The 26,630-nt window shown below is 39.0% G+C and overlaps 2 protein-coding genes across 3 annotated transcripts in view; one reads left to right on the top strand and one right to left on the bottom strand.

The window, feature by feature from the left end:
• Window positions 1-22,643, top strand: part of gpm6bb (glycoprotein M6Bb) — a 30,103-nt gene extending 7,460 nt beyond the window's left edge. Inside the window, exons 2-7 of one of the 2 annotated variants that reach the window (XM_063497427.1) lie at window positions 15,057-15,243; window positions 15,951-16,107; window positions 16,205-16,373; window positions 18,041-18,114; window positions 18,230-18,295; window positions 20,540-22,643. In XM_063497427.1, coding sequence (XP_063353497.1) covers window positions 15,057-15,243; window positions 15,951-16,107; window positions 16,205-16,373; window positions 18,041-18,114; window positions 18,230-18,295; window positions 20,540-20,689 — 803 coding nt within the window. In that variant the 3' untranslated portion in view covers window positions 20,690-22,643. Of the gene's footprint in view, window positions 1-15,056; window positions 15,244-15,950; window positions 16,108-16,204; window positions 16,374-18,040; window positions 18,115-18,229; window positions 18,296-18,708; window positions 19,344-20,539 lie in introns of those variants that run through there. The other variant, XM_063497426.1, reaches the window with a different exon arrangement.
• A 32-nt stretch (window positions 22,644-22,675) lies between these two features.
• The window catches only part of ofd1 (OFD1 centriole and centriolar satellite protein), an 11,329-nt gene continuing 7,374 nt past the window's right edge, over window positions 22,676-26,630 (bottom strand). Inside the window, exons 15-23 of the mRNA XM_063499814.1 lie at window positions 26,450-26,561; window positions 25,342-26,052; window positions 24,989-25,145; window positions 24,799-24,890; window positions 23,937-24,056; window positions 23,590-23,744; window positions 23,295-23,468; window positions 23,130-23,200; window positions 22,676-22,873 (exon numbers count right to left, since the gene is read on the bottom strand). Coding sequence (XP_063355884.1) covers window positions 22,828-22,873; window positions 23,130-23,200; window positions 23,295-23,468; window positions 23,590-23,744; window positions 23,937-24,056; window positions 24,799-24,890; window positions 24,989-25,145; window positions 25,342-26,052; window positions 26,450-26,561 — 1,638 coding nt within the window. The 3' untranslated portion in view covers window positions 22,676-22,827. The remainder of the gene's footprint in view (window positions 22,874-23,129; window positions 23,201-23,294; window positions 23,469-23,589; window positions 23,745-23,936; window positions 24,057-24,798; window positions 24,891-24,988; window positions 25,146-25,341; window positions 26,053-26,449; window positions 26,562-26,630) is intronic.

Here is a 26,630-nt window from a genome sequence, read left to right as displayed (position 1 = left end):
AATAAAGTAATGGACTGACTCTTGCTCACAGAGGTCAGCAAGAGTGGAGTGTATACAATTACTAGAGAGATTAGCTTCTCTTCCTTTCCTGTGATACTCTGTATTTACTGCATATTGTTAAGCACTTAGCCCACATAAGGAAGAACACATCTCTGCGGGGTTGGAAGTATCAGATTCAGGTTGCAACCAACTTTCACATCCTTCCAGGATTCAACCTAGGATGTGGGACTTTGAGACAGTGGAGGAGCCTCATGTAACAATGGTATTAAAGTAGTATGTGTTCTGGCTTCTCTGTTGTCATAGTGCTCACAGTGAATCCTGACATGAAGGGGTCTGAATGAGCTGAAAGAAGAAGGCTCCATCTAATAAGGGTTGGAGGGGGCGAAGCAAGAGAGTTTGAAAAGGGTAAAGTCTAGGGTCAGGGGTTGGAGGTTGGCAGCATGAGGTGGAGGACAATAAGATCGGTGGGAGTGATGCAAAGCAAGAGGTCCCAGCCGCCGGGGGAGACACAGAGGAGGGTAGGACCTGTGCACAGGAGGCAACCCCAGAATTAGCTGGAGAGTCTCGTCTGCTGTCTTCGTGTTTCTTTATGTCTCTATTGTGTCCATGTGTGCGCACATGAGTGCGCACACATGCAACAAGTAGGAATACGAAAGTCTCCAGCCACGGTGCTATTTGCATCACAGCAGCTGGAGTGTGAGAACGTTTGTGTTGTCAGGTCCTCACCAGTTTAAGGGGGACATATGGACCGTGAAACATCAAAACGGAAAATCTATTGCTGCTTCTAGACATCCTTACAAGATGGGCTTGATTTTCCTGACGAATATCCTTTTAAGTAATACTCTAAATTTCGTGTGCATCAGCATTTTCCATTAATCTCAAAAGATATGCCTTTGTCAGTTTAGTCATGCATCTTTCTGATTGTCAATAACTAAAATAACTGTAGCTGCTTGTTCATTTTCAGGAAAAATAATTTTCATTTATTTTAATGTAATTCCTATAATTCAATTATATTACTTGTAATCATATTATATTACATATTACAAATAAAATGATATTTGCCAATGTCTGGCTAATATTTATGTATCTTGTATGTTTTGTGTACTGACTAAATGTTCAGAGATGAAACGTTTTTTTTATAACGGGGATTTCATTATTTCCTGGTACAAAGACACAGCAGATGACAGCAAATACAAAATAAACAAACAGAAGAAATATTATCAGTATCATCAGTCATCAGCAGAATTGTTCCAGAATTTCATTACCATATTAATTTCCTTATAATTAAACTTAACTGCTGTCTAGTCACTTAAGTAACAAAGAAAGCATCTCAGTAGTCTTTGTTCTAGGCTAAATATAAACATGCTTACAGTGATAGGCATTGTATTTAAAGGATTAACACCCCTAAGAGAAGTCCTGTGGGATTTATTTTTAATCTTAGTGCAGTTTAATGGACCTTTCAACTAGCTTGGTTCGATAAGATTAGTAGTATACACCTTTGGAGCCATAACTGCATTTAGTCTATAAGGAGAATCTTAAAGAAGCTGCTGCTCAAGCCTAAGTGATGAGCTCAGTGATTTTGGTTGTGGTGTTCTGCCCTAGCATACTGCCATTTTCAGCAAATGGCAGCAAAAGATTGCCTGGAAGACTTGATTAGGAGTAGCTAACAGCTAAACATGTAGACATTTTTACTTAATCAATATTTGATCTACTTTTGATCTACTTTCAAAAGTAGATCAAATATTGTGATTAGAATCATTATTTTATTTTTTACTGGGGCATCTTGAACTACTACTACCAACTGCTCTTGGTCCTCAGCTAACTTTTTCTATTTATTTTGTCTTGATTTCTATGCTAATTTCCTCTTGTAATTTTAGTTTCTGAATAGTTCAGATTTTTGCGTATATAAAGCACTTCGAATTAGAGCCTGACAGATTTATTTATTTGCTAATCTGTTAATACCGGCATTTAGAGTAGCCAATAAATTTACATTTTTTAAAAAAGTAAAGATGGACTGGGAAAAACACCCTTCAACCATGTTATGACAGTTCATGTTTCACAGTTTGTCCACCAGAGAACACTCTTCAACTTCCTTGTTTGCAACACGTTTGGAGCCACAAACACAGACAGCTGACTGGCGGAGGATTGGGCAGAGTGTAAATAAGCAAATAAATAACTACATATCGGTCCATATATTGAAATATCGGATTTTTAAAAATCGCCTAATTTAACTATTAAAATGCTTATTTCTTATATCACAACAGCTTGTTTCACCTCCTCCTGAGGAGTCAGGGAATGAGAGGCATGCACTAAACAAAATGTTACTTTAGTGTCAAAGCAAATTGCTTAATGGTGTTGTTATTGTATCATTTGAAAACATGGAAAACCTCAACAGCTTTTTAAAACGTTTTTGTCATATAAAAATGTTCTGGGGAATTCTTGGTGTTCTCATTACTCCCTGGAATATCCGTCTAGGAAACTAGATAATGGAGGTTGGAGTGGAGACTGGACATACCTCTTGTTGGTTGACTGGGTTCATAACTTGATTGAGGCAGAACACAAGGATAGCAAAGCCTCTTACAGACCACAGATATCATTAAAAGTTTTAGTGCACGCTGAAAGAAGAACAAACAGTAATGCCAGCACATATCGTTAAAATATGATGTGTATGTGTTTCTGTATCATTTTATCATTGGTTTAAGTTTCCTGGCACTGATTTACTGTTTTGACTCCAGACTGAAATTATAAAATTCTTAAGGATTTGATACTATATGGAAATTGTTGTCTGTGCAGCCAAGCCAAGATAACGGTAGCCAAAGTACTGTACGCTAGAAAGCCTGGATAATACAAAGAATCTGTGTCTTTTACTCTACCTCCAACACTTAGGCCAAAACCACACCGGCTACAGAGGTGCCAGAGAGTCAGGGTTGGGTAGTCACTTTTAGAGGAAAAACATGGCTGCCAGGCTTCTCTGAGTGAGTGCTGCTCCATATCCAGCCCTGACACGATAGTAACACAAACATGCAATTAGAGAAGTGCTGAGTCAAACACCAATGGACATTGTTTGCTTGCAATAAATACAGAGAGAACAAAATAAATCTGGAATCTGTACGATGGCATTTATACCAAGATATTAAGTATGTCTCTGACGGTGGTATAAATTGAATGGCATGGTTTAGTTTTTGCTACCGTGCTGCACAAAATATGAACAGCTGTATTCTTGTGGTGGAATTCCTGCGTGAGGAACAATGCATTGGTCCATGGGATGGTATTTTTACACCACCAATGAATGCAGGGATTGGTTTTAAGACCTTATTTTTGAGGTTGGGTAATGGTTGGTTACAGAAACGAAGTCTTGTGTTCATAAGGTCAACAAATTAAGGCTCAACTTCAACAACATCTGGTAAGAATATCATCTTAAACGCTGTTTAAATGAGATTGCAGAGTATCTTTGTTTTTCAGTCATTGTGTTTAAAGGAGCCTTTGGATTGGTGCCATTTCTGACATTTAAAAACCCCAGGATTTGGATTATTATCAAAGGATTAATTGATACAAAGCCCTAGACACAAGTTGTCTTTGGATCTTACTAATTACTACAGACATTTGGAATGACAGAAAACATCCAAGACCAAGATGTTATTTAAGAATTGCTTCATTAAAGAATTTGATACCTTTCAAATTTGAACCTGCTCAAACACTGAATTTATTAGGGGGAAAAATAGATTTTCATTTGTTTAAAAAAGCCAATAGGAAGTAAAACCACCGTGGTTTCCCTGTTTTGTGGAGAGCACGTCTTTCTATAATGAGTTTTGGTTAAAACCATTTTTTCCACTGAGGTTTTTTTTTTGTAGTAGTAGTAGTAGTAGTAAAGCAACTCAGAGCCTTATATAGATTGAAATGTCTCATTTAATCATAATATGGCAGGAGCAGATGTACTTTTAGATTGAGTTAGGGCAAAAACTTTGGATTTTCAAATAAATCATATGTTTGATTGTTCAGTAAATGTCAGAGAATTTGTATGGCTTTTGTTTCTCTGTAGACTCCTAGAGCAGATGAAAATGGGTCAGTAAACAAATGAATGGATCTGCATAATGGGTTTGTTGTGCCATGCTTCTGTACCAATCAATAACCTGGATTCATGCCATACATAAAGGCACACATACAAAGCAGATCGAGATACGAAGAGGGACTGCGGTTAAAACTAGGTCACTAATGCCACTAGAAAAGAGAAACTCACTGACTACAACAAATGACCAAAACAAAGTTCACAAGAATCTCAAGCTTAAAGATGTGGATTGTTAAAGTTTTTTCCATGAGCACAGCAAAATACCAGCTCGCCATTTGGTTTTGCTTTTCTTCACCTTTACAACAGATGTTAACCTTCACAGTTAGTTATTTCTGACATAGTCGATGCCACATGCCCATTTGGTTTAAACTGTCGTCCTCTGTTCTCGTGTGGTGAGCCTGCTTTCTCAGGCCTTTGATGGGTGTAAGTAGTGCTTGAGCCTGGGCACAGACCTGGTTCCATGAGAACTCCTTCCATAGTGTGAGCCAAGCAGGGGTGCAGGTCTTCATGGGTGACTGAACACTGGTGAGCATTCAGGACCCGAGTCTCACACCGTGAAAGGTTGACCCACAATGAAGCCTCCCACATTTGTATGAGCTTCATCATCATTCAGATTGTGTCCTCAAGTAGGGGCGTGGTGCTGTGTCCACACTGAATCTGAGCTTGCAACACTCAGGCTTTCACATGATTATTCCCACAGCCTGTTAGTATTTTAGATAAAGCTGAGTGCAGCCTTTCTTTTGGGCTTTATTCATTTGGTTCAGCTCATATACTGAGTTCTACTTTGCATGACATTTTTCTTCATTTAATTGCTGTAAAAGCACCACCAGTCAACATTCAAAGGAGTGACACTATATCGTTTCTGATGATAACTGCAGTATTTAATGTAATACTAATAGTATCTCACTCACTGGTGGACAAATTAAATGACCTTATGGCACCTTAACACTGGTCATCGCCCAGTTCTCCCAGCTTCTTTAAGGACATTCAAATGTCTTCTTTGGATGTTGGTTGTCATTTATTCTGTTCTCTGTCAACATTCTGAAAATGCTCAGGTACAAGGAGTGGACTGAAAATGAGTGAAAAAAGTGCAGACAATGTCCAAAGAAAAGCCTTCAGAAGGCCTGAAGAACTATGGCTAAAGACCACTTTAAAAATTACGACAACGTCTGGCTCCTTGGAAGCAAAATGTAAAAGTATGAGGTGGACCTCAAGACCTTTGCACACCACTGTATTACAGATAGGCTCATACCACAGTTGGCCATCTCAGTCTGCTCATTACTGTATACAAGGCAAAGAAACGTCATTAACCACTTAGGTTGAAATGCAGATTTTGAGTGTTTGACCTGCTCCCTAGGCCTCTTGTGGCTCTTCTTCCTTCACTATGTTGTCTTTTGGCTTATAAGCTATAAAGAGATTACTGTTAGATATCGTGGAGTGAAATGAGACTCGATAGTGAACGCAGCCCACATTTAACTGAATGAACTGAACTAAATATTCAGAACTGAATGTTCACTACAAGCTACCAGTGCTATAGATTGCCTAAACAGGTAACCATAGCATTGGTGAAATCTCTGTATTTCAAGCCTCTATTTTAACATCTAGGCTCCATTTTGGACTTTGGAGCCACAAGTGACCAAATTTGATAAGTTATCAGCTAAGCTTGGTTAGCATGCTTCCTTAGATTTCACATGTACTGTCTGTTTTGGTATCCTCCTATTGAAGAGGCCATGTCCCCAATAGTACATAACTTTAAGCCATAATTAAATTTAAATGAGTGAGTACAGTTTTCAAAAAGGTGGAATTTAGATATGTTCATTTCTGCTGGAGTTTTTAACACTTTGCTTCATTTTTTTTCGTCCTGCTTTAGATAAAAAAACAAACAAACATTACAAAAGACATCTGTCAGTAAATACTATTTATACTACTTCTATTTTTTGCCCTATAGCACTTTTTCACCCAAGTAATGGATGCATTTGCTGTGATAACTATGATCTTTATGCCAAAACAAAAGTTTATTCAGTGAGAGTTTTTAATGAAAGGCACATGTTTTGGTACTAAAATCGAGAATTTATTAAAATAAGTCCTAAAGCACATTTTGACCTGTTCTGATCACATGTTTTAAATTTCCTTTCACACAAATGATATAAACATGTTGTTGTCCAAACACTTAAAGGTTTGCAGATGGATCACTGGATTGATCTTGACTTTTAATTTTTTTTTCCTGTCTTTTCTCAGTAACATGAAGCATCCAGTGTCGACCACTCCAGTACATTTAGTCCTGCACATAATCAGGCTCACTGGATGCTTTACTTGAGCTCCTGTTATACCTAATGTGAATCACAAGTGTGGAATCCACTGAATCAGCTGTTAACGCACATATGCAGAGATCAAACACTTCAAACACAAGGAACATGTTGGTTCTTCTTGCTTTAATGGGGCTGATGGTAAAAACGCTTGAAGATTAATGCAGCATTTGTTGTTGTGGGATCCCTGCGAAGTTCACTTCCCTGACCCCCGAGGCTCCCCTCCCCTGTTGTTCCCCCTCATCTCTGAGGTCTGGTATCCGTGAGAAGACCCCACTCCAACTCTACTCCACCAGCCCCCCCCCTTCCTCAGCTGAAAGGCCTTTCTCTCATTAGCATGCCCCTGGGGCTCCTCGGCCTGCTGTTGCCAAACAAACACAGCCAATATCTTCCTCACTGTCTCCTCCTCTGGTCATCTCTCATCATTCATTTTGGCCTGGCCCCGTTATTTTCATGAGTTGTTTCTCATACTGTCATCGTCTTGGCTTTAATTTCTCCCTCCTTAAGTTTTTACAGGTCTTTTTTTTTTCTTTGTGATTTTCTGTTTCTTCAATTTTCACATGCTGTTTCCTCTGTTGTCTCTATCAGCCCAGAGGATGCTCTGCGTCCCCGTGTAGGAAATGTAGATGTGCCTTCCTTTCATGTGTCCTCTTTATGATTTAGAAACCACCAGATGGAGGGAAGAGACCGGTCAGAGGTTGCTAATGTATGCTGCAGGAGCAGAGGGCATATGGTGCAAATCAGAAGATGAAGGGTTTACCCTTGACCACAACACAACCACACAGCATGCACTCTCGCCCTCTCTTGGACTCTGGTCACATGGGAGATAGACAAAGATGACTGTGTGCATATATGCTTTCAGCCTAAGCTATAGTTTTCACCCGCAGCTAAAGTAGTGACTTCCACTTTCTTGTTGTCACCAGATAGATTTCCTCCCATTGCTTTTCTTTCTGAGACAGGGATGCCCAAGAGGAGGAGAATGAGGAGTGTGTTCATGGCATTGGCAAAGATTTCTGTGTCATTAGGAGGAAACTTTAATTTTACTGTCGGTTAAGAAACTGTTGATTTATTCAAAGAGAATATATAAAAGTTTTGGTCAAGGAAGGCATGTAGTAAGCTCAAGAAAGTGCTTACCTGACAAGATCTCAAACAAAAGCTGTGATTTACTGTGGAGAGTTGCCTTCACAAGGCAGGACACAATTAAATGATGGAACATAGCAGCAAGGCAAGTGAGAGACGGAGATACAGAAGGCAGAGCCATGCAGGAAGGAAAGAGAACGAGAAACGAGAGTGTCAGGGGGAGAAAGGAAGAGAGAATTTGCTGAAAAAAGAAGAAGAAGAAAAAAAACATTTTTGCTGGGTAGAAGAAAAACAACCATGGAAACTCAATCAGACGAAAACCAAGACCAGAGGCAGGACAAAAGAGGTACCAATGAGCACTTACAAAGAGCCAGTTCAGTTCTTTTCATTGCTGTGTTTGCTGGGGCTTTAACCTTCTCCAGCATGCTTGGTTTCGTTTCAGCTTTTGCTCTTTGGGGGATTTTTAGATTTTAGACCAACATCCATGCTTCACTGTTTTGTTTGAACCAAAGTTTTCAGTTCATTTGCAAAATTGCCTGTGCATGTTGTATGATCTAATTAGTTTAAATCTGTGGGCTGCTTTCAGCAGACTCCACTCCTGCAGCAGGAGGGACGTTGTGTTGCCGCAGGTCATCATCATGCTAGCGTCACAGGGTGCGTTTGAGTTGTGTTTTCGGGGAGGACTGATGATTAATGAGGCGGATGAGGAGCAAGGACAAAGATAAATGAACCTGACATTAGCAGTGTTACATCAATAGCCTTGAGGAGTTTGTACAATAAAGGGGGAGCGAGAGCGGGTCATTAACTTGCTCATCACCTTCTTGTAGGAATCAACAGGAATCCTTGAATTTTCTGTCGCGCTTTGTGAAATAAGACAAGCAGTCATAAAAAAAATACAGTCATATGTCTCAGGTTGCTGACAGTGTGGTGAGGTCAGTAACTTTGCAAGCAGATTCAAATTATCATGTTTTTTTAGAAACAAGAACTAGCCTTTGCATTTTTTAAAGTATTTTTGGTTGATGCATAGCTTAGCTATTTTAACCCAGTTAAAGAATGAAGAAAAAGAGACTCAAACTGATGACACTACAAATGACATTATAATCAGATGACAGAGCTTCGCAGAATTCCTTATTTCCCTTATCCCCACATGTACATAAAAAATGATGAGCCTTTACAGTCAGCACTGCCTGTTAGCGTTAATGAACACATCCTATATGTTTGTAAGTCTCCCCTAGCATGTGCAGTCAGGGGAATTGCAATCAGTCTTTAGGTTTCTCTTCTGAGATAAGCACAGTGAGACCACCTCTAACGAATTTCCATGCTCCCTCATCTCTTGAGAATTACCATTATAGCCATTAGAGCAATTTTAACTATCGCTCCACTCAGCAGAGCGCGTGGAAAAATAAGACTCTTTTTTCATAAGTGGTGTTTTGGCAGTTTGCCCCAATGGAGCAACAAACAACAATACTTAGCATTAGCTGTAAACAAACACATCTGTTAGCAATGAGCCTAGATTTTTTTCTTCTTTTTTTTTAATTGAAACTAGATGGTGTTTTTAATGGAGCTGGAAGCCAGCTTGTTGTTCAGGGAACTGGGAAGAAATTGAGGGTTTGCAAACTGTTCACTATAAATTGTGTGTATCCAAGTATGTTTATATCTGCGTGGGGGTTTTGCTTGTATATCATATGCATACTTTTCTATGTGCATATGAATATGCAGTGCTTGTTTATGCTTGTGCTGCGTGTTATTCTTTGTTTGGATAGGTGCAACTGTGTTTGTGTCTGGTATGTACCAAAAAAAAAGAAAAGTCTTCCAAAACACCGCTCACATGTGGCACACATTTCTCTGTTCAGCTAAAGCGGAAAATAGACATTATTCCACATTTACCAAGCATCCCAGCTAAAGATTTTGATTATGGTTATGTTGGCTTGATGACTGTGGCTGAGGGATCGAGGGTGGCAGTGATGCAGCAAGGTCAGCTGAAGGGGTTAGTGATGACTCAGATCTCAGTGTGCAGCGTGTGGTAACTTCATTGGACAGATAAATCAAGAAATGACTGGTAATGATATTACTCCCTGTATGCCTACTGGTATGTGGTAATTTGATGAAACTAGATTTTGCCCTTTATAATCCCTTAACAAAATTTACAAGTGATCAAATTATTTGTTATCCAACTCCAGAAAAACAAAAACAAACATACAAAATAAGAAAAAATATAAAAAAAAATAAAGAATCAACCTGAAGGGTAATCTGTGAATCTCCCAGTCCAGTGAGACACCCAAGTTTTCTTTCTCTACTCATATATTGTCTCGAGCTACTGCTGGCTATCAAACAAAGGAATGAAATGCTCAAAAAATGAAGTAAAAAATGACCAAGCAAAAAGACAAAATAACAAAACTGACACCTAGTAAATTGTGGTGCTTTTGGACCCCTAGAGGTCTTGGACCCAGAAGCAGTTCCACACTTTACTCTCATTAGCCGTATGTCTCTGTCTGTCTTCGTCTCGGTGTGTTATAACTTCAGATTCCAGCTTGCTTTGCAACTCATGTTGGTCTTAATAAGCTATCTCATTCACACGCTGACAGTCTGAGATGCTTTGACAAACAGGATCCTCCTGGAGTGTGAAGAGGCTGCTGTGGCCCATTGTGGCTAAGCTGTGTACAGTGCTGGAGGGGCACACAGGATGGAGCTCAGTGGTGAGCTTGTCCTGGGCCTGCAGCCTGTGGGCCGGAAGAGCAAGGCCGCGGTTCAGTGCTATTCTGAATGGCCCCTGAGAGTCCAGTGTGATGGACAGTCTGGGGCTGCACACACTGGCTCTTTGTATCCAGGCTTCTTGGACTCTCGCTTTCTTTTTTCTTTCTTTTCATGTTCTTTTTTCTGTTTCTCTCACACAATGTCACCCACACAGACACGTTAAAAAAAATCACACAAACATCTTTTTCTCCCTGTATCCTCGTGATACAAATGTGTCAAATATAGCTTCTGTTGTAAGGCCAGACTACTACTGCTGTCGCAAAGAGATGGACAATAGAGTGAGAGGAAGTGGTTGGATGCCTAACTAGGAGTATTAGTCAGGGAGTGGGAGCATGTGAAAGTCATCAGAGGAAAAGGGTCCAATGTGATTTTCATTTAAAGTCCTCCACCCAGAGTAAGCCAGTGGGATCCCTTCATTACAAGCTTGTTGTTTAGAGAGTCACCAGCTCCTACTGTTATCCCCCCGTGGAGGCGGAGGACTTTAGCTAACACAGGGATTTTCAACATCCTGCAACATCCTGTATTCAATGTAATCCCACACTGTACTCTCAGATAACAATCTATTTTACAATAAGATACACAGATTACAGAACTCTGTAAAGTTTTGTGTGATTCGTTTGTTGGCCTTTGGAGTTAGATGCAATGATCCTCTAAACTGTCCAATAACATTAAACAGGAGTTGTTGCTATCAAGAAGTACTACTTCTTGCTCCCAGCCAAGAAATATGCCAGCGTGTAAACCTAACGATAAATCCACAAACTATTGTTTGTACAGTTGACCAAAACCTCTGAACACCACAACACGCATCTCCATCATAATCATGGTTACTAACCAGTGACAGTAAACAAAAGGAAAACAAGTACTTGCTTAACATCTAAAAATAGTGAGACTCTTGTTTACTTTGCCCAACTTAATGGATGTTACTTCTTGAGAAAGCTCATAATTGATTTTCCAGTATCATTGTTTCCTTAGAGATATTTTAGAAATGCTATTAACATTAACCACCATGAAATGCCTTCTTAATAGATTAAGTGGTTACATTTTAAAATGCGTTTTACTATATATTTAGCATAAATGCCCTTTAAGCAGACTCAGTTTCGAGCCTTTAACCGAGATATTTTATTTTCCACAGCAGGTCCACATAGTTATCTCAAAATAAAACAATATGAATTCACATTTCCATAGCACATTTTTCCCCATGCTGCAGGATGAATTAGGTGTATAATAACAAGTGATTACATAAATCTCCAGTGATGACGAACAGGGATGCTAGCTTGCATGCCATTGGCTTGCATTTTTCAGATAAAAGAAATATCACCAACAATATTTCACCACTAAAACCAGCCTGAACCTTTGACAAAAGGAAGGATAGAGCCATGCTTTCCTGTTGTGCATTTAGAGATGCTCTTTTGCATATCTTGGTTTTAAAGAGTGTTTATTTAAGTTACTATTACCTTATCAGCTCAAAGCAGTCTGACCAGTCCCCTCTGACCTCTGACATCAAAAAGACACTTTTGCCAAGAGAACTGCTGCTCACGGGATATTTTTTTTCCCAAACAATTCTCTGTAAACACTAGAGATGGTTTTGGGAAAACCCAGCAGTTTGGGAAATACTCAGACCAGTCACTAACCATGTGACATTCAAAGCCATTTAAATCACCTTTTTTCCCTTATTCTGATGCTCAGTTTGAAGTTCCGCAGGTCATATCTAGACCATGGCCACATGGTGCTGCCTTGTGATTGACTGATTAGATGTTTGCATCAATGTGCATTGGTATACCTAACAAAGTGGCCGGTGAGTGTGTATATACATTATTGAACTGATGCTGTGCTACTGTGTCAACAATGCTAACAGGCTGTTATACAGTTTGACTAGGAATGACTATCTCAGGATTCTGTCTAATAAGTAAAGCTTTGACAGAAGCCTTTTGTGAATAGAGAAATAGAGCACTATAACAGTCAGCCAGAACATAAATGACAACCTAAGTAGTTTAGCTGTGTAAATACCACCCATGATTCATTGTGTTATTAAGCATAACCTAAGTGATAGCTAAGACATATCAACATTGTCAGTTCTGTTGGATAGCTGCTTAGGGACAGTGATTAAACATGCCATGATATGCCAATATGATTTTTTGCATTTTATAATTTCAGACTTCCTATGTGTTTGGACTTTCTTCTCATTTTCAGATCTAGTAAGGCAATTAATAAAACTATTGTACTATGGCATCTGGTGGTATGTTGCCAGACTCTTGATCTAATATGGGGAAAAAAAGGGTCACAATATGGCGTTTATTACTACTTTTGTCAATTTATTTCTAGTATTTAGTTGGTTTTGCACTTGGAAACACCTGCATGCCACAGAACTGTAAACATTACAATAGAAAAGGGTGGTGCATAGTTGTGAATAGTCTTACGTAGTCTTGATGGGGGCTCGGGAAGTTGATTTTTAGCCAACATTTCCCAGTGTGTCAGAGCTACCTGACAGTACCCTCTCCTTCTTTATTTAAGTGGACTGTATTTACTTTGCAGCTGGGCTCAATATCCTGTCGAGCTTTGTGATCTGACTCCCAGCAACCCACTCTCCCTGCCTGACATTTTCATTACAGAAATGTGGGCTATGGTGGAAGCTAGCGACTCTGCTGTGGGGTATGCTCATTGAGTTGTGGTTAACATGCTGCCATGGCAACTCCTATTCATTCACTGTGGGATAGAAATGTTTTTAATCACCCTGTACTACACAAACAGTCTGACTGCAAAAGTATTGACCTAGCAGCCATATATCTGTAAATTTCTTTTGTCAAGGAAGGCAAAGCACATGGACACAAATCAACTTTCAGTGTCCCAATAGACATTTGGTCTCTTACCTCAAGAAAAATATAAAAAAAGAAATGGACTGGTTCCTATATAGCACCTATTTACTCAAGTTGAGCACTCAAAGCGCTTCTTACTTTTCTCTCTGATATTCTCACACACGCCAATGGATGCATCAGGGGAAACTTGGGGTTGAGAATCTTGACATATGGACTGGAGAAGCCAGGGATTGCTCCAGTGACCTTCCCACTGGCAGATGACCTATTCTGCCACCTCATCAACTGCTGCCCTTCTGTTGTTGGATGGTTACAGTTAACAGATACTCACAGACTGGCATAAATCCCTATTCTAATGAATGCACATATAAGAGCTTTCTTATAGTGTGTAAGTATTAGCTTAAATACGAAACCCAAACTGGTGAAAACCAGCCCAAAGAAACACTTCATAGAAAAATATGGCAATTGCAATTCTACTGCAGAAATGAGTACGAGTAGACTGTGTTTTTTGGCTGGGGTCAAGCTTTAACATCATTCTGGGTGTGAGGTTATAGCTTTATGCTAGCTTGTTTTTTGTAGATCGTTGTAGAGCTGGTGTTGTGTTAGCAGCAGTGGATAGATTTGTCTGCCTGGGCACAAAATACATTTTACCATCATGCCATTATCCTGTTCATATCTATCTCCCTATGCAAATACTGAAATCTGATGATCGTAGGGCAGAGGGCATATTTGTTTTTGTTTTTTTCCTTCTGATTAGCCAGTATGATTAATGAATTTGATTGAAATGTTAATATTGAAACAGGGAAAAAAATTGATCTGCAAACAGTGCTTAAAGAAATCAGGGCAACCATGTACCACAAACAATATGGTGACACTATACCCAGTTTCCCCGAAGCATGTGTTGCATATATTGATACTGATACATTCTAGGCAACATATAGTCTAAGACTGATGTATTTTTTGGAAGTTAATTATCCGCCAGTCCAATACTACTGGTCAACTGATGTATTGGTATTATTTAATGGACATTGTTGTGAAGATAATTAATCATCTAAATGTAGACAGTGTTAATACAGTTTATAGAGAATTGTTGTTTTGGGGACTTTGTGCTTGATGCCCAGTGAGTGATTGGTACTGTAAAAACATTCTTTCTAACAGCATTAAATGTATTAAATAAAGATGGGAAATCAGGCATAGGCCCAGGTGTGGGATTCAAAACATGAACAGACAGTGACCTGGATGTCCTGTGGCTGTACAACATCCTGTCATACACATGTGGATCTGATTGTAAAAAGGCTGTGGCGTGTTTGCGTTTTTCCACAGACAGTGTGTTGTGATGACTGGGCTCCGTTTCACAAGGCACAAGAGCACATAGGATCAAACAGACCCATCTAGGTCACTTCATTTCCCTCATGTTTAGCTGCCATTGATTTCCTTTAAAGCTTGATACACATGCATCGCCCTGACCTGCTGGATAGCCATTAGTGGCCTGTGAGTGAAGTGATGAATTGTCAACTGAAACGTTACAGCAGTGCAGATTTAAAAAAAAAAAAAAAAACCCTCAGTGGCACTGAGCAAACTATTCCTTTTCCTCGTGTTGCTTTGCATTGCAGTTGTTTTTGAAGGAAGTGCATTAACCACAAGAAAATGTTTTGAAAGTTGTTTTGAACAGATGTGCTGGGACTGCCTGCACATTTCCTTTTGTAGCAATGACGATGAAACATCGTTATTTAGAAAATTTAAGTTGCAATTGATTACAAAATGATTGTGGCAGACCAGTAATAAGTTCAGAGTATGTGCTGCCTCTTGGGCAATGTGCCCTGGGATAGGCTTCATTGATGTTTTATGTAACAAATCATCTCATAATTAATTTTTCTTTGATTCATATTCCACAAGCGAAACACGCTCCCTTTTATGGAAGTGGGGTCTGATAGTGACATTAATTCTTTTCATTGCCTTTCAAAGTCAAATGATTTGGAATAAAACACGATGCTGAATGACACCTGCTCTTTTTTTTTTTTCTTTTTTTTTTGTGCACAGGTTGCTTTGAGTGCTGCATCAAATGTTTAGGTGGCGTGCCCTATGCATCTCTGGTGGCTACGATCCTCTGCTTCTCTGGTGTCGCCCTATTCTGTGGATGTGGCCATGTGGCCCTCACTGGCACTGTGACCATCCTGGAAAACCACTTCTCCAAGGTCACCAGCGATAATGCCATGCTCACTGACATGTAAGTGGCCTCATACTCTGTGTGCTCTAAATAGCTGCATCAAATGTTTGCTAGAGTCTGACAAATGGATTACTTACTTGGCAGTTAAAGTCTGATTTTTTTTTTCTCTTTTAATACTATTTCCCCTTTAATATCAGATGTATTGTACGTCATGCTCACTGGTAAAAGTGTCTCTGCATAAGCATTGCAGTAAAGACAAGTCCAAACCATAAGACGGATAGCTCTTTTAATGAGGTTGACTTTATGTAGGCTATTTTTAGATGACGTTGTCTCCCACATTTACCTTATCCTTGAGAGCAGTCCTAATATGGACCCTTTTTTACAATGCAGTCCATTAGTCCTGACAATAAAAGACGAATAACATAAAACAGGACTGCACATATGTTTTGTGTTTGGGTGGATTTAGAGTGCACTGTTTAATTTAAGACGTCCTCAGTCTGTCTCTTGGCAGATGATTTGCAGAGACACGCATCACCTGTTGTCTCCACATTTGGGCTTATTGTCTGTCTACACTGAGAAACTGTCTATCACAACAATAAAGATGAACCATGTCTGTATAGAATGCATGCATATGCATTGTATGGAGCTATTTTTAGCTTTTTTTTTTCTTTTCTTTTTTTTTTAAAGGCCGGTTTTGTCCAACGTTTTGAAACGTATCCCAGCTTTACTGGCACAACTAAACTCATAAGTAATATTTCCTTTAACAGAATACAGCTGATGCAGTATATCATCTACGGCATTGCTTCATTTTTCTTCCTCTATGGGATCATTCTGCTTGCTGAGGGTTTCTATACAACTAGCGCAGTCAAGGAACTGCACAGCGAGTTCAAGACCACCATCTGTGGACGATGCATCAGTGGAATGGTATGTAAATACCACCACACTTTTTTTTTTTTTTTTTTTTAAATAGAGCACGCTTCAAAAAAGGTTTAATGACACTGTGACATTCCTGTGTCTTTAGTTTGTGTTCCTCACATACATCCTGGGTGTGGCATGGCTCGGTGTGTTTGGCTTTTCTGCTGTGCCCGTCTTCCTCTTCTACAACATGTGGTCTACCTGTGCTGCCATGAAGTCTCCAATGGCTAACTTCACAAACATTGACTCCATCTGCGTGGATGCCCGTCAGTATGGTGAGAGAACAGCACAGTTTTTCTTCATTGAGATACACTCAGTGAATAGCTTCCTGTTAGTATACAGACCAATACCGTATTATACACACCACTGTTACTCCTTATAAGCAAATCAGGTCTGTGTGGGGCCTCATTATCATTAAAGAGGTCCTAAAAGATTCATTTATGCAGTTATTTACAAGAAAAAGGTAAGAGGACAGTACTGATAAAAAATAAGCCAAATGATACCTTTGTAGACTAAAACAAAAATAATAAAGTTCAGACTAAGAGACAAATAAATGCATAAAATAGTATAGCCTACTTATACATACTCTCAAATGGCACATGATAGCTATATAATTTATATATAATTTTAGGTAGGTTACCCCCAGGTAGAGCTGGGCGATAGAACGATAACGATATGTATTGCGAAATAACTTTTTCTCGATAGAAAAATTAAACTATTGCGATAGGCCTCATCTCTCTTGTCCTCTTAAAAAAAAAAAAACAGCCAATCCAAATTAAGTAGCGCAGAGCCGAACCAATCACAGCCGCAGCGTCACATCACGTGACTTGTTACGTACAGCACAAGTGCCAAGGTGCACATGTGTATCTGTTTGGGAAGCAGCCAGCCGGGCTGCCCAGGTAATGGAGGAAATGAGTTTGCCGACTAGAGAAAAATCAACCGAGAGCGTGAGCGAAGGTTACCGAAGAAAAAACCGATGATGGTTCCAATGCCGGAGAGATTGTCGAACGGAAGGGCCATAGAAGTTCCGTAGTGTGAAGGTATTTCGGCTATTTCAAGTCTGACAAAAAACAGAGTAGCGCGCACTGTAAATTGTGCCGAAAGCAAGTCTGGAAATACAATAAACCGGTGCATGCTCAATCTCTGACTGAAAGCGCTAATTCGTCATTCGGCTTTTGTCAGACTAAAGTCACTGTTAAAACTGTTTGAAAAGCTAAGCTATACAACAAGGAGAGATTGAGAATTTCCTTTTAGTTCTCAGTTTATTTGATATTGACAAAAGTTAGTCAATTTTGTCTGTTCTTCTGTAAAACAAACTAAGATTTATTTTTAGAATTAATATTTTGTTTCTAAGTGGAATTGACAATTTAGTAGTCTGTTTTGTTTGTTCTATTTTGAAACTTAAACGCTTTAGCGGCTGCCTTTTGTGTAGTTTGCAATATTTGCCTTTATTTATCTGAAAAAGTCTCATGTTCCTTAAGTACATCTACCCTGTTGAACTTATTATGGGAAATAAATATTTAAATCAAAACAAGCTGCTGATTATTTCACATTTTACTTGTGAGCAATGGCACATTTAAATCTTACAAATATAGTTATTTGGCTTATATCGTGATATATATCATTATCGCCTGAAATGAAAAAAACATATCGTGATATGAAAAAATCTTATATCGCCCAGCTCTACCCCCAGGGTTATAATACGTTTCCATTAAAACGTTAAGTGCACAAGTTGAGCCTAATGACTGCTGTCTTTGCAGTTCTTATGATGGTGAGGAAATCCTCATGTTTAAAGTTGAGCATGTCTCTGAAACACTGAATTGTTATCAGTTTAGTAGTATTGCAGCTCGGTGTTGTGTTTCTTAGGTTTGATCATGATTTGCATGAGACGAGGCTACTATTGGTTGCAGGTGTAAAGGTGTTTTTAATTTTATGACAACAGGAATTATCCCGTGGAATGCCACACCAGGCAAGGCCTGTGGATCAACGCTAGGTGACATCTGCAACACCAGTGAGGTAAGGCGTGCTTGTGCAAACATCACTCATCCCAGAAGTGGCACGCAGAGCAGGGTGACATAGGGTTCTGTTTATTGAAGACTAAACACTGTTAACGCTGCCTGTCTTTTTTCAGTTCTACCTGTCTTATCACCTGTACATCGTAGCGTGCGCCGGGGCAGGAGCCACTGTCATCGCTCTGGTAAGCTTCCATCTGGTCTCTCCATCCTCACGTTTTAGTCCATCTTCTCATGGTTTGTATTAGCAGGTCATGTGTCCAGCGCTTTTCTTCTCATTCCCATATGGTTAATGTAGCCAAACCAATGATGATAACATAGTCTTTTCCAAAGCTCCAACTTCATTTTGCTGTTTACCCTCAGCTTAGATGGACATGACCCTATTTTGAACAGTTGCTTTTTTGTGCCATGATTAGGATTCTTTTTTAGAAATGACACTTTAAAAAAAAACTGTTAGAATTCTATAAAATTATACTTCATGATCTTTAACATTTTACTGCTGCAAACTTACTGGCCACTTTACTAACTTGTCACAATATTAGTGGCGAGGAAGTCACTGGCATGTACTCTTACCACCTTTTCTGTTCTCTTCCACCAGCTGATCTACATGATGGCTACTACTTATAACTTTGCTGTTTTGAAGTTTAAGAGTCGAGAAGACTGCTGCACTAAGTTTTAAACCGTTTTAGGAACACAGTGCACCATTCAAGGCTGTGCTGAGTAGACACCGTTGCCACTGACAACAGTTGAACTAAAAAAACAACAAAATCTGAGAATAGAAAAAAATCAACATCTCTCCATTAGTAATCACAAGACATGTAAATAGCTGACTGTATACTTCTCTTAGCATTTGGTATCCAGGGATAATGCTCGTCTGAGGACACCTGATGAGAGTTGTCTTCAGAGTGGGATGATGGTGTTTAGTTGACTGGTTTGTTCTGCTTTCCTTTACACTTACTTATTGAAATATGTCACCACCAGAATTATTTTTTTTTTTATAGAAATGTGCACAGCTAGAAATCCACAATAGTGTTATTTATATTTGTAATTTGTGAAGGTGGTTTTGGCCTGCACAAACCACATGAGTAAGTTAGATAAAAAAAAAAAAAAGACACACACAGTATTAAGAACGCAGTTATTCACCTTCCATAAGCTGGCGAGCTTCAACTCCTGAGACACTTGTAAAACAAGTGTGCAGGTTTTGAAAAAGCTGACATTCTGAGATCTGATAAATACACTAGACTGCACGTGGCTCATATAGACGTACAACACGAAGTTAAGACACGTGGGCATCTGATGACAAATATTGAAGGTGTTCTCAGGCTTAATATTTTTTGATTGACAGATTAGCATTTTGGTGTGGATGGATTTTAGTACAAACATCTGTAAAATGAGCTGTGATGGCGGCAAAAGTGCCTTGTCCTTGTATTTCTTTGGTTTATTTGCTTAGCCTTAAAATCTTTCGGAACCAATGTGTGAAACACGGAAAACCTTCAGTATTATTAATTTTTTGGGTCATGAGTTAGATTCTAAACTGAACTAAAATGTTTTATTCAATGTCTTATGCTGATGAGTATTACCACAACCAGCTGTGTATTGTAGATTTCAAAGTAACTGCACATATCAAAAGTAGCACAAATAAAGGGTTAGGCCAGTACCGTGCATATAGATCTGCATGAGGCCCTACGACTCGGATTAATTCCATGTATTTTATAAAAAGAAAAAAAAAGAGAAATGATCCTATTTTAGACTACAGTAATTTTTTTTTTTTTTTCTGAGAGCTGATCCTGATATTGCCTCAGCTACGAAGTTGGCGTTTTGTTTCATACATTTTCCTTTATTCTTTCTCAAAGTGCCATTAAAGAGCCATTTGTTTTTATCTTAACACTGAGCCTGCATGCTTACAGTTTTCAGATACTTTGATCTGTTTATAGTTACTTATACTCCATATTTCATATATTTAAATTTCTCCTAAGTTTTTCAAAGACTGTAGCTTTTACTTTCTTTATAAAATAAACAATCTTTGTTTACAAAAAGAATCCCCACCTGGTCTATTTATTATATATCCTACAGCTCAGATTTGCAAATTTCAGAATCTTGTGCTTTGAACTAACCTAAGCTTTTACAGCTCTGCTCATTTTGCATGTGCAGCCTCTCGCTATCTTCCTCCACTCATCACCTCATCTTTTAAGTGTCATTTCTGTAGTATTGTGTGTAGCGAGGTAATAACGCCGAGTATTAGTAATGATTGTAACAGCACTGTTACAATACCCGTAACATTTCTTTTTCCGCAGTGTCCTTTTTTAAAAAAAAAGCATAACTTTACGTTCGTGTATGTCCGTAATGTACGTACTGTAGCTCTGACTCCTGTAGCTTGCTTTGCATCTTTGACATGCTCACCGGCCATCCACCTCACCCTTCTCTTCCAGATCCACTTCCTCATGATTCTCTCAGCAAACTGGGCCTACCTTAAGGATGCCAGTCATATGCATGCCTACCAAGACATCAAAATGAAGGAAGAGCGGGAGCTGCAGGACATCACCTCACGCTCAAAGGAATGCCTCAATTCCTACACATAAGGATATTTCAAGCTTACAGTCCACACGCACACATACATAAGCACATATACTTACAATAACAGACACTGTGGCCAACCACTGTGGGCCCTCTGGACCAAGGCAACTCTCAGCTAAAATAACATGCCAACTGACACTGTGCAGTACTAACCAGGCTCCTAACAGACTAATGCATCAGTGTTGCTTTCTGGACTAATTGTTTCACAACTGCTCTGTGAAGTTTCATTCATGCTAATTTTTATTTTTCATTTTCTGTAGGGAAGAGTGATCTGAGTTCTGATGTTCGTGTGTTTTTATAACCTTTGTTGTTTGTTGTTTTTTTGCTGGTGAAGCTTGTGACATTGCACTATTCCTACACAGCACACCACAGTGTTTCAGTCTTGCTCTATCCTTCTTTAGTTTTCAGCTAAGGAAGATGAAACATTTTGGTTTTTGTTCTGTTTTGCAGATGTATTATACAAATGAACAGCCTTACATCCAGTCTGAGTTGTGCGTCACACTATACTGACCTTTTTAGGGAAAGTAAACTATTGCACCAGATTCTTTTATAAAATAGTTGGTAATACATGCACTATAAATCTATAATCCTTGATGATTATGAATTTACTTGCATTTCCATCTCAGTTGGTGATTGTCTGAATGTTGTTCATTAGTTATGGATTTTTCTTGTACAGCTACTTAAGTCATGGCCTACATTACCTCTACCTCAGGTGAGCACTAGAGCCTATGGACAAACAATTCCCCATTGCAAGGTGTAAAAGAAACCAATTCCAGTTGTAAAAAGATGTCTCAAAGACATAGTAGATAGGTTTGTGTAGCTACACCCCCACACATGCACAACAGTTCAACTGATTCCCAGTACTATAGATTTTGGATAATGCTACAAGAAAAACTTACTCTGACCTGTATGTATTCATTTAGGCACATAGGAGGAAAAAACAAAAACGTCAGTACTTGCCAATGAAGAGTTGTGATGGCTAATAATATAGAAGTGATTATCTGCAACATGTACAATATGATCAAAAATGACTAGATTTAAAGGAAATCCTATTAATAAGCGTAACTATGTCCCATGTGTTTGTTATAATTTGAAAACAGAACTGAAGAAGTTCAGTTAAATTTATTACAGGTCAAAATTTTTCATCTCTTCTTACCTTTTTTCATAATTTTCTATAATTGTATATTAATGTGCAATTTTCACAATGTTAAAATAACAACTTGTAATCTTTATTAGCTGAGTTACAGGGATAATTTGAGATTTTACTTTGTTGTATAAAGACGACCACTTCTGTGGTGACCTGTGATGTACAGTTATGTATACTGGCTTCAGTAGTAGGCAGTGTTTGCCCATTTCCTGTTTTTCTAACAGAATATAAAGCTATGTAGCACATTAGTTAGATCTTTTTTTAGGTTCTTTTAATCACTTGAGAAGTATACTTTATTGTTTTGTTGCCTGATAGTATGCCTGTATTTTCTATGAATGTCAAGGGCTTCCTCATGATTAAATGATACTTAACTTTCCAACTGTCAAGTAACAATTAGCCACAACAACAGTCCTTTAAACAGTTGTATAAAATTATAAATGGTAAATTCAGCCAAAGTATGAATGCCAGTGTTAAACGGTATCTGTTTGATACAGTGGTACAGACCCTACAGTGCTTTGTGTAGGACTGGCAATAGGTGTGCAGTGGTCGAGCGGATAGATGACAGATGTACATGAAGCTAATGTACGTCACATCTTGTCTTTGTATGTTGTGTTTCCTGTTGAATGAACCAAAAAAAGTAAATACAAGGCTATCTATCAATCACCAGGAGGACAGTAATCGGTTAAAAGAAAAACAAACAAACAAACAAAAACCATCCTGTCTGACTGGAAACCCCTTTATGAAACAACTTCACCGGCCTGTTGACTGTTTTTATGAAAATAAATAAAAATGTTTTTTTTAAAAAAAAGTTCTTCCAATTGTGGTGCTTTTGTTCTTTGCATGATAGAATTTATTGGTATACAGATTTTAAAAAATGCATTTATTTGAATTTCATACAAAAAAGAAAACGTGGAACTGATCAGCAAATTCTTGAAATGTCAACAAGAAAAGAGGTTTATACACTTCAGATTATGATGCCACAAACTGATGGTCATCTCACCAAAAATCATCATCTTCATCCTTGTGTGAATATGCTGCAATGCTGAGACAAAATTGAGTTTATTAGTGAAAGCCTCAAGGGACAGGGTAAAAAAAAAAAAGTAAAACAGTTTAAAATTAACAACATGAATCCAGAACAACAAAAAAACCCTCAAGTATAAAGTAGGACCATGATAAACCACAAAAGCAATTAAATGTTATTGAAAGAGGCTTATGTATGTATGTATTAAAGTCCTGCACAGCTTTTGAATTAGAAAGCGGAAATAGTTTGTCTAGCCAAGTCAACAGTTTTAATTTACCTGTCTTCTTTATCCTCAGACAAACTCTTGGCCTCTGGGCTTGCATATTCTGCCTCTTCTCTTCGAGAGCTCTGTAGAAAAAAAACAATCCCAAAGAACTCCAGTCTGCATCAAGTCTCCTGTTTAATTTGTACAGAAGATCAGACAAACATGCATGCAACTCACCTGTGCATGTTGCTTCTCTCTTGCTTCCAAGACCATCTTCATGTATTTGTCCAGTGGATTTTCACTTTTAGACTCATTATATTTCTCTCCACTGATTTCTTCATCTACTCCTTTCTTAACCCCGGTTTCTTCTTCTTCTTCTTCCTGTTTTGAATTTTCCACCTCTTGCAAAAGCTGATTAGAATAGGATGTTATCACATTAAACATTCGTTTAAGGTTGCCTTTTATGAGAAGTTTAGATAGTTTAGCTTATAAAAAGGATTTCTGCAGGAAGTGGGTCTAAGATAATCATTACCATCTCTTTCTCTAGTCGCTCAAGTTCTTGCAGCTCTCTCTCTCTGGCTTCTTCTTGCTCCCTTTGTCTTTTTTCTTCTCTTTCTTTCCGCTCTCTTTCCCACCTTTGTTCTTCATCTTCTTTCTTTTCAGATTCACCCAAACTTTGTGGGACTTCTAGAAATGACATGAGTCATCCTTTGTCAATTTGATCCTTTGGGTTTAAAAAGCAGTTTACTGAAAATTGGCGGCAAAATGAGCCAACTGATTTTTACAGTTTGACTTATGATGTACAGTAGAAAAAAGGCTTGTATTGTCATTTGAAGTCAAGCAAGATTATGAATCGTTGATGGGAGAACTAAGACTCACCCGTTTGGCCCTGTGAGTCTATTAGGTCTTTTGGGAGGTCTTGTGGGTGGGGGGCAGCAGGGGCCTCCTCAGAGAGAGGGACAGCAGTGTCCAGGAGAAGCTCTGGAATGTGGCCGGGCTCTGGAGGGAGACGTGCACAAAGAGATCTTTTATGCGCCACCATAATGCAACAGGGCCAGAGGACCAGCACAGAATACATAATCAGCGGTCCTTCATCTTCACCATTGTGCAGGGCCACTGAAAGGCCAGTCACACACTCATTAAAAAACAGCCATCCAAAAATTCTAGGCCTCCATACTGGATACATTACACATTTTGTTACATTAGTGATTAAACACTATCAACATATAGTTAATCATTTTCTAGAAATATATTCTAGTGACAGATGGAGCAAACAGAAATTAATCACACAGCACACTTTTCAGCACTCGCATCGTGCACAGCAGTCATGGAATTAAAATAAACAGCACATAAACTATGAGTGTTTATCCTGGGATCCGATGAAGATTTTCCAGTTTAAGAGGAGAGCTATACTTCTACAATAGATCCCCAGGGAACTTGTCATCTCCACTGAATGTCTTGTAGATAGTCAAACAGCATGAACAGTACTATAAAAGAACTTTATGTTCTAACAGTTTAAAAGTTCCCCTTTGATCACAATTTATGGCCCAGAACCTCTTCCTCAACAGCAAAGAAGCGACCAGACTGCTGAAGCTCAAAGTCTGTTGTATGAGTCACGTACACTGCAAACATTGGCTTCAGAAATACATGACCACATTCTATTTGATTATGCTTTACTTTAAACAATAAGGGGAAAATACTAAACAAAAAACAACTAACAACAATGAACAATACTGAGTACCTGATAATCCTCCAGTGAGATCTTCAAGGCTTATCTTCTCAGGCTGTGGGGAAGACTCTGAGCTGGAGAAGACTTGCTGTAGCTTTGGTGGACTGAAGGACACAGTGGCAACATAGGCATTGGTATTCACTGTCATCATAAAACATATGCGAAACACTGCACTGTCCTTGAAAGTGATGCCAGATGGTACCTGGAATGGTCGCGTGCTGTGCTCCTGAGCTGAGGACTGCGAGGTGGACTGAGCTCGGAGGACAAGTCCTCTGAGGTCACCACCTCATTGTGGAGGGCAGGAGAGAGCTGTCTGTCAGACGACAGCTGTGGAAGTGGGACTGCAGACACGACTGGCCCTAACAGAAGGAAGGACTTAATATTAAAAAACACATCAGAGGTAGAAACATGTGCTCAGAGACTGATGTGTAAAGATCTGGACAGACTGATCTGAATTTTCAAATCATTTCCATAGAAAATATACAGTTTACATGCATGTGTGCAGCATATAAGCACTGAGAACATAAATCATTATTCAATTTTTTGACATATTACCTTCTGTAAGCTCTCTTTGAAGATTATTCTTGAAGGAAGATTGTGTTGTAGGGGATGGGTGGTTGGATAGAGCCAAGCTTTCATCTGGAGCATTTCCATTTTTTAGGAACAAAGGCTCAGTCAGTGAATAGAGACTGTGGTCAACAAAACATGTGGCCTGTGGCTGGTTATGATCTTCTGAGAAGGTAACTCTTGATTGTGCAGATGGTAAAGTCCTTCTGGTGCCATTGGAGAGGGATTGGATAGACTGAGGAGACAGAGGTCTGTGTGAGATCTTTTTTTTGTTGGCTAAGTGACTGTGTGAACGGAGAGGGTCATGTTTTCTAAGAGGAGAGTCAGGGGAATGAGAAGGATGTGGTTGTTGTGGGGAAAGAGGTCTTGGGGGAAGCATGTGTGAGATGGTGGAGCGCACTGCCCTCTGCTGGTAGTTCCTGTAAGCTTCCTCTAAAGTCTCAGCCTCCCTCTGCAGCTCCTTGATCCGAGTCTTGGCTTCAGCTACCAACTCCAAATCAGAATCTGGTACATCACTCCAAGGCGATTTGCTTCCTCCCAGATTGCCATCTATTTCACAAACATCATAACCCACCCTGGCCCTCAGCAGAGTTCTGTCCACATAGATGTCAGGAGGAACCAGCTTGTCAGCGCCGAGCTCTAGTACAGAGCGATCAACAAGAGATGGTTTGGGATTACGCAGCACTTCATTTTCAAGAGCTGCCGGGATTACATGAGTCACACAAAAGGAAGAGAAAGGGGAAAAGCAAACAAGATGAATGTTGAGTACTACTACAGAATACCATCCACCGTGAAAGATCAGAGAAAAAAACCCAAAGCTAATTAGAAATAATTACATGGGGCTACACCAAAAATAGGAAGTTAATACTGTAGTGTTGATTTCTTTCTTGCTTTTACTCAGTTTTCTATAAGACTATCAAAAATACAAATAAAAGGATGAATCAATATGTGCAATGTGTAACTGTGTACAGAACTGTATGAGCTAGAAAAGAAAGAAAGACTGCTTATGAAAAGCAAAAATAAAGTCAACTGTACTTAAAGCAAGATCATCTGATGTGACTAGCCACATTAACATGGATGCCACATCAAAGTGTACCTTGCTGAGTTTGGTGAAGCTGCATTTTAATGTCCTCAACATGGTTAGCCATCCACTGGGATTTCTCTTTACACTCTATCAGCTGAGCTTTGAACTGGGCACATTGCTCCATCTGCAGAAAAAAAATGGACACAAAAGTGAATGACATGTATATTTTTTGATAACCAGAGATTTGAGGGCA

This window comes from Pelmatolapia mariae, linkage group LG16_19 (assembly GCF_036321145.2).
Source record: "Pelmatolapia mariae isolate MD_Pm_ZW linkage group LG16_19, Pm_UMD_F_2, whole genome shotgun sequence".
NCBI classification, from domain to species: Eukaryota; Metazoa; Chordata; class Actinopteri; order Cichliformes; family Cichlidae; genus Pelmatolapia; species Pelmatolapia mariae.
This window is presented reverse-complemented; position numbering and strand designations above follow the sequence as displayed.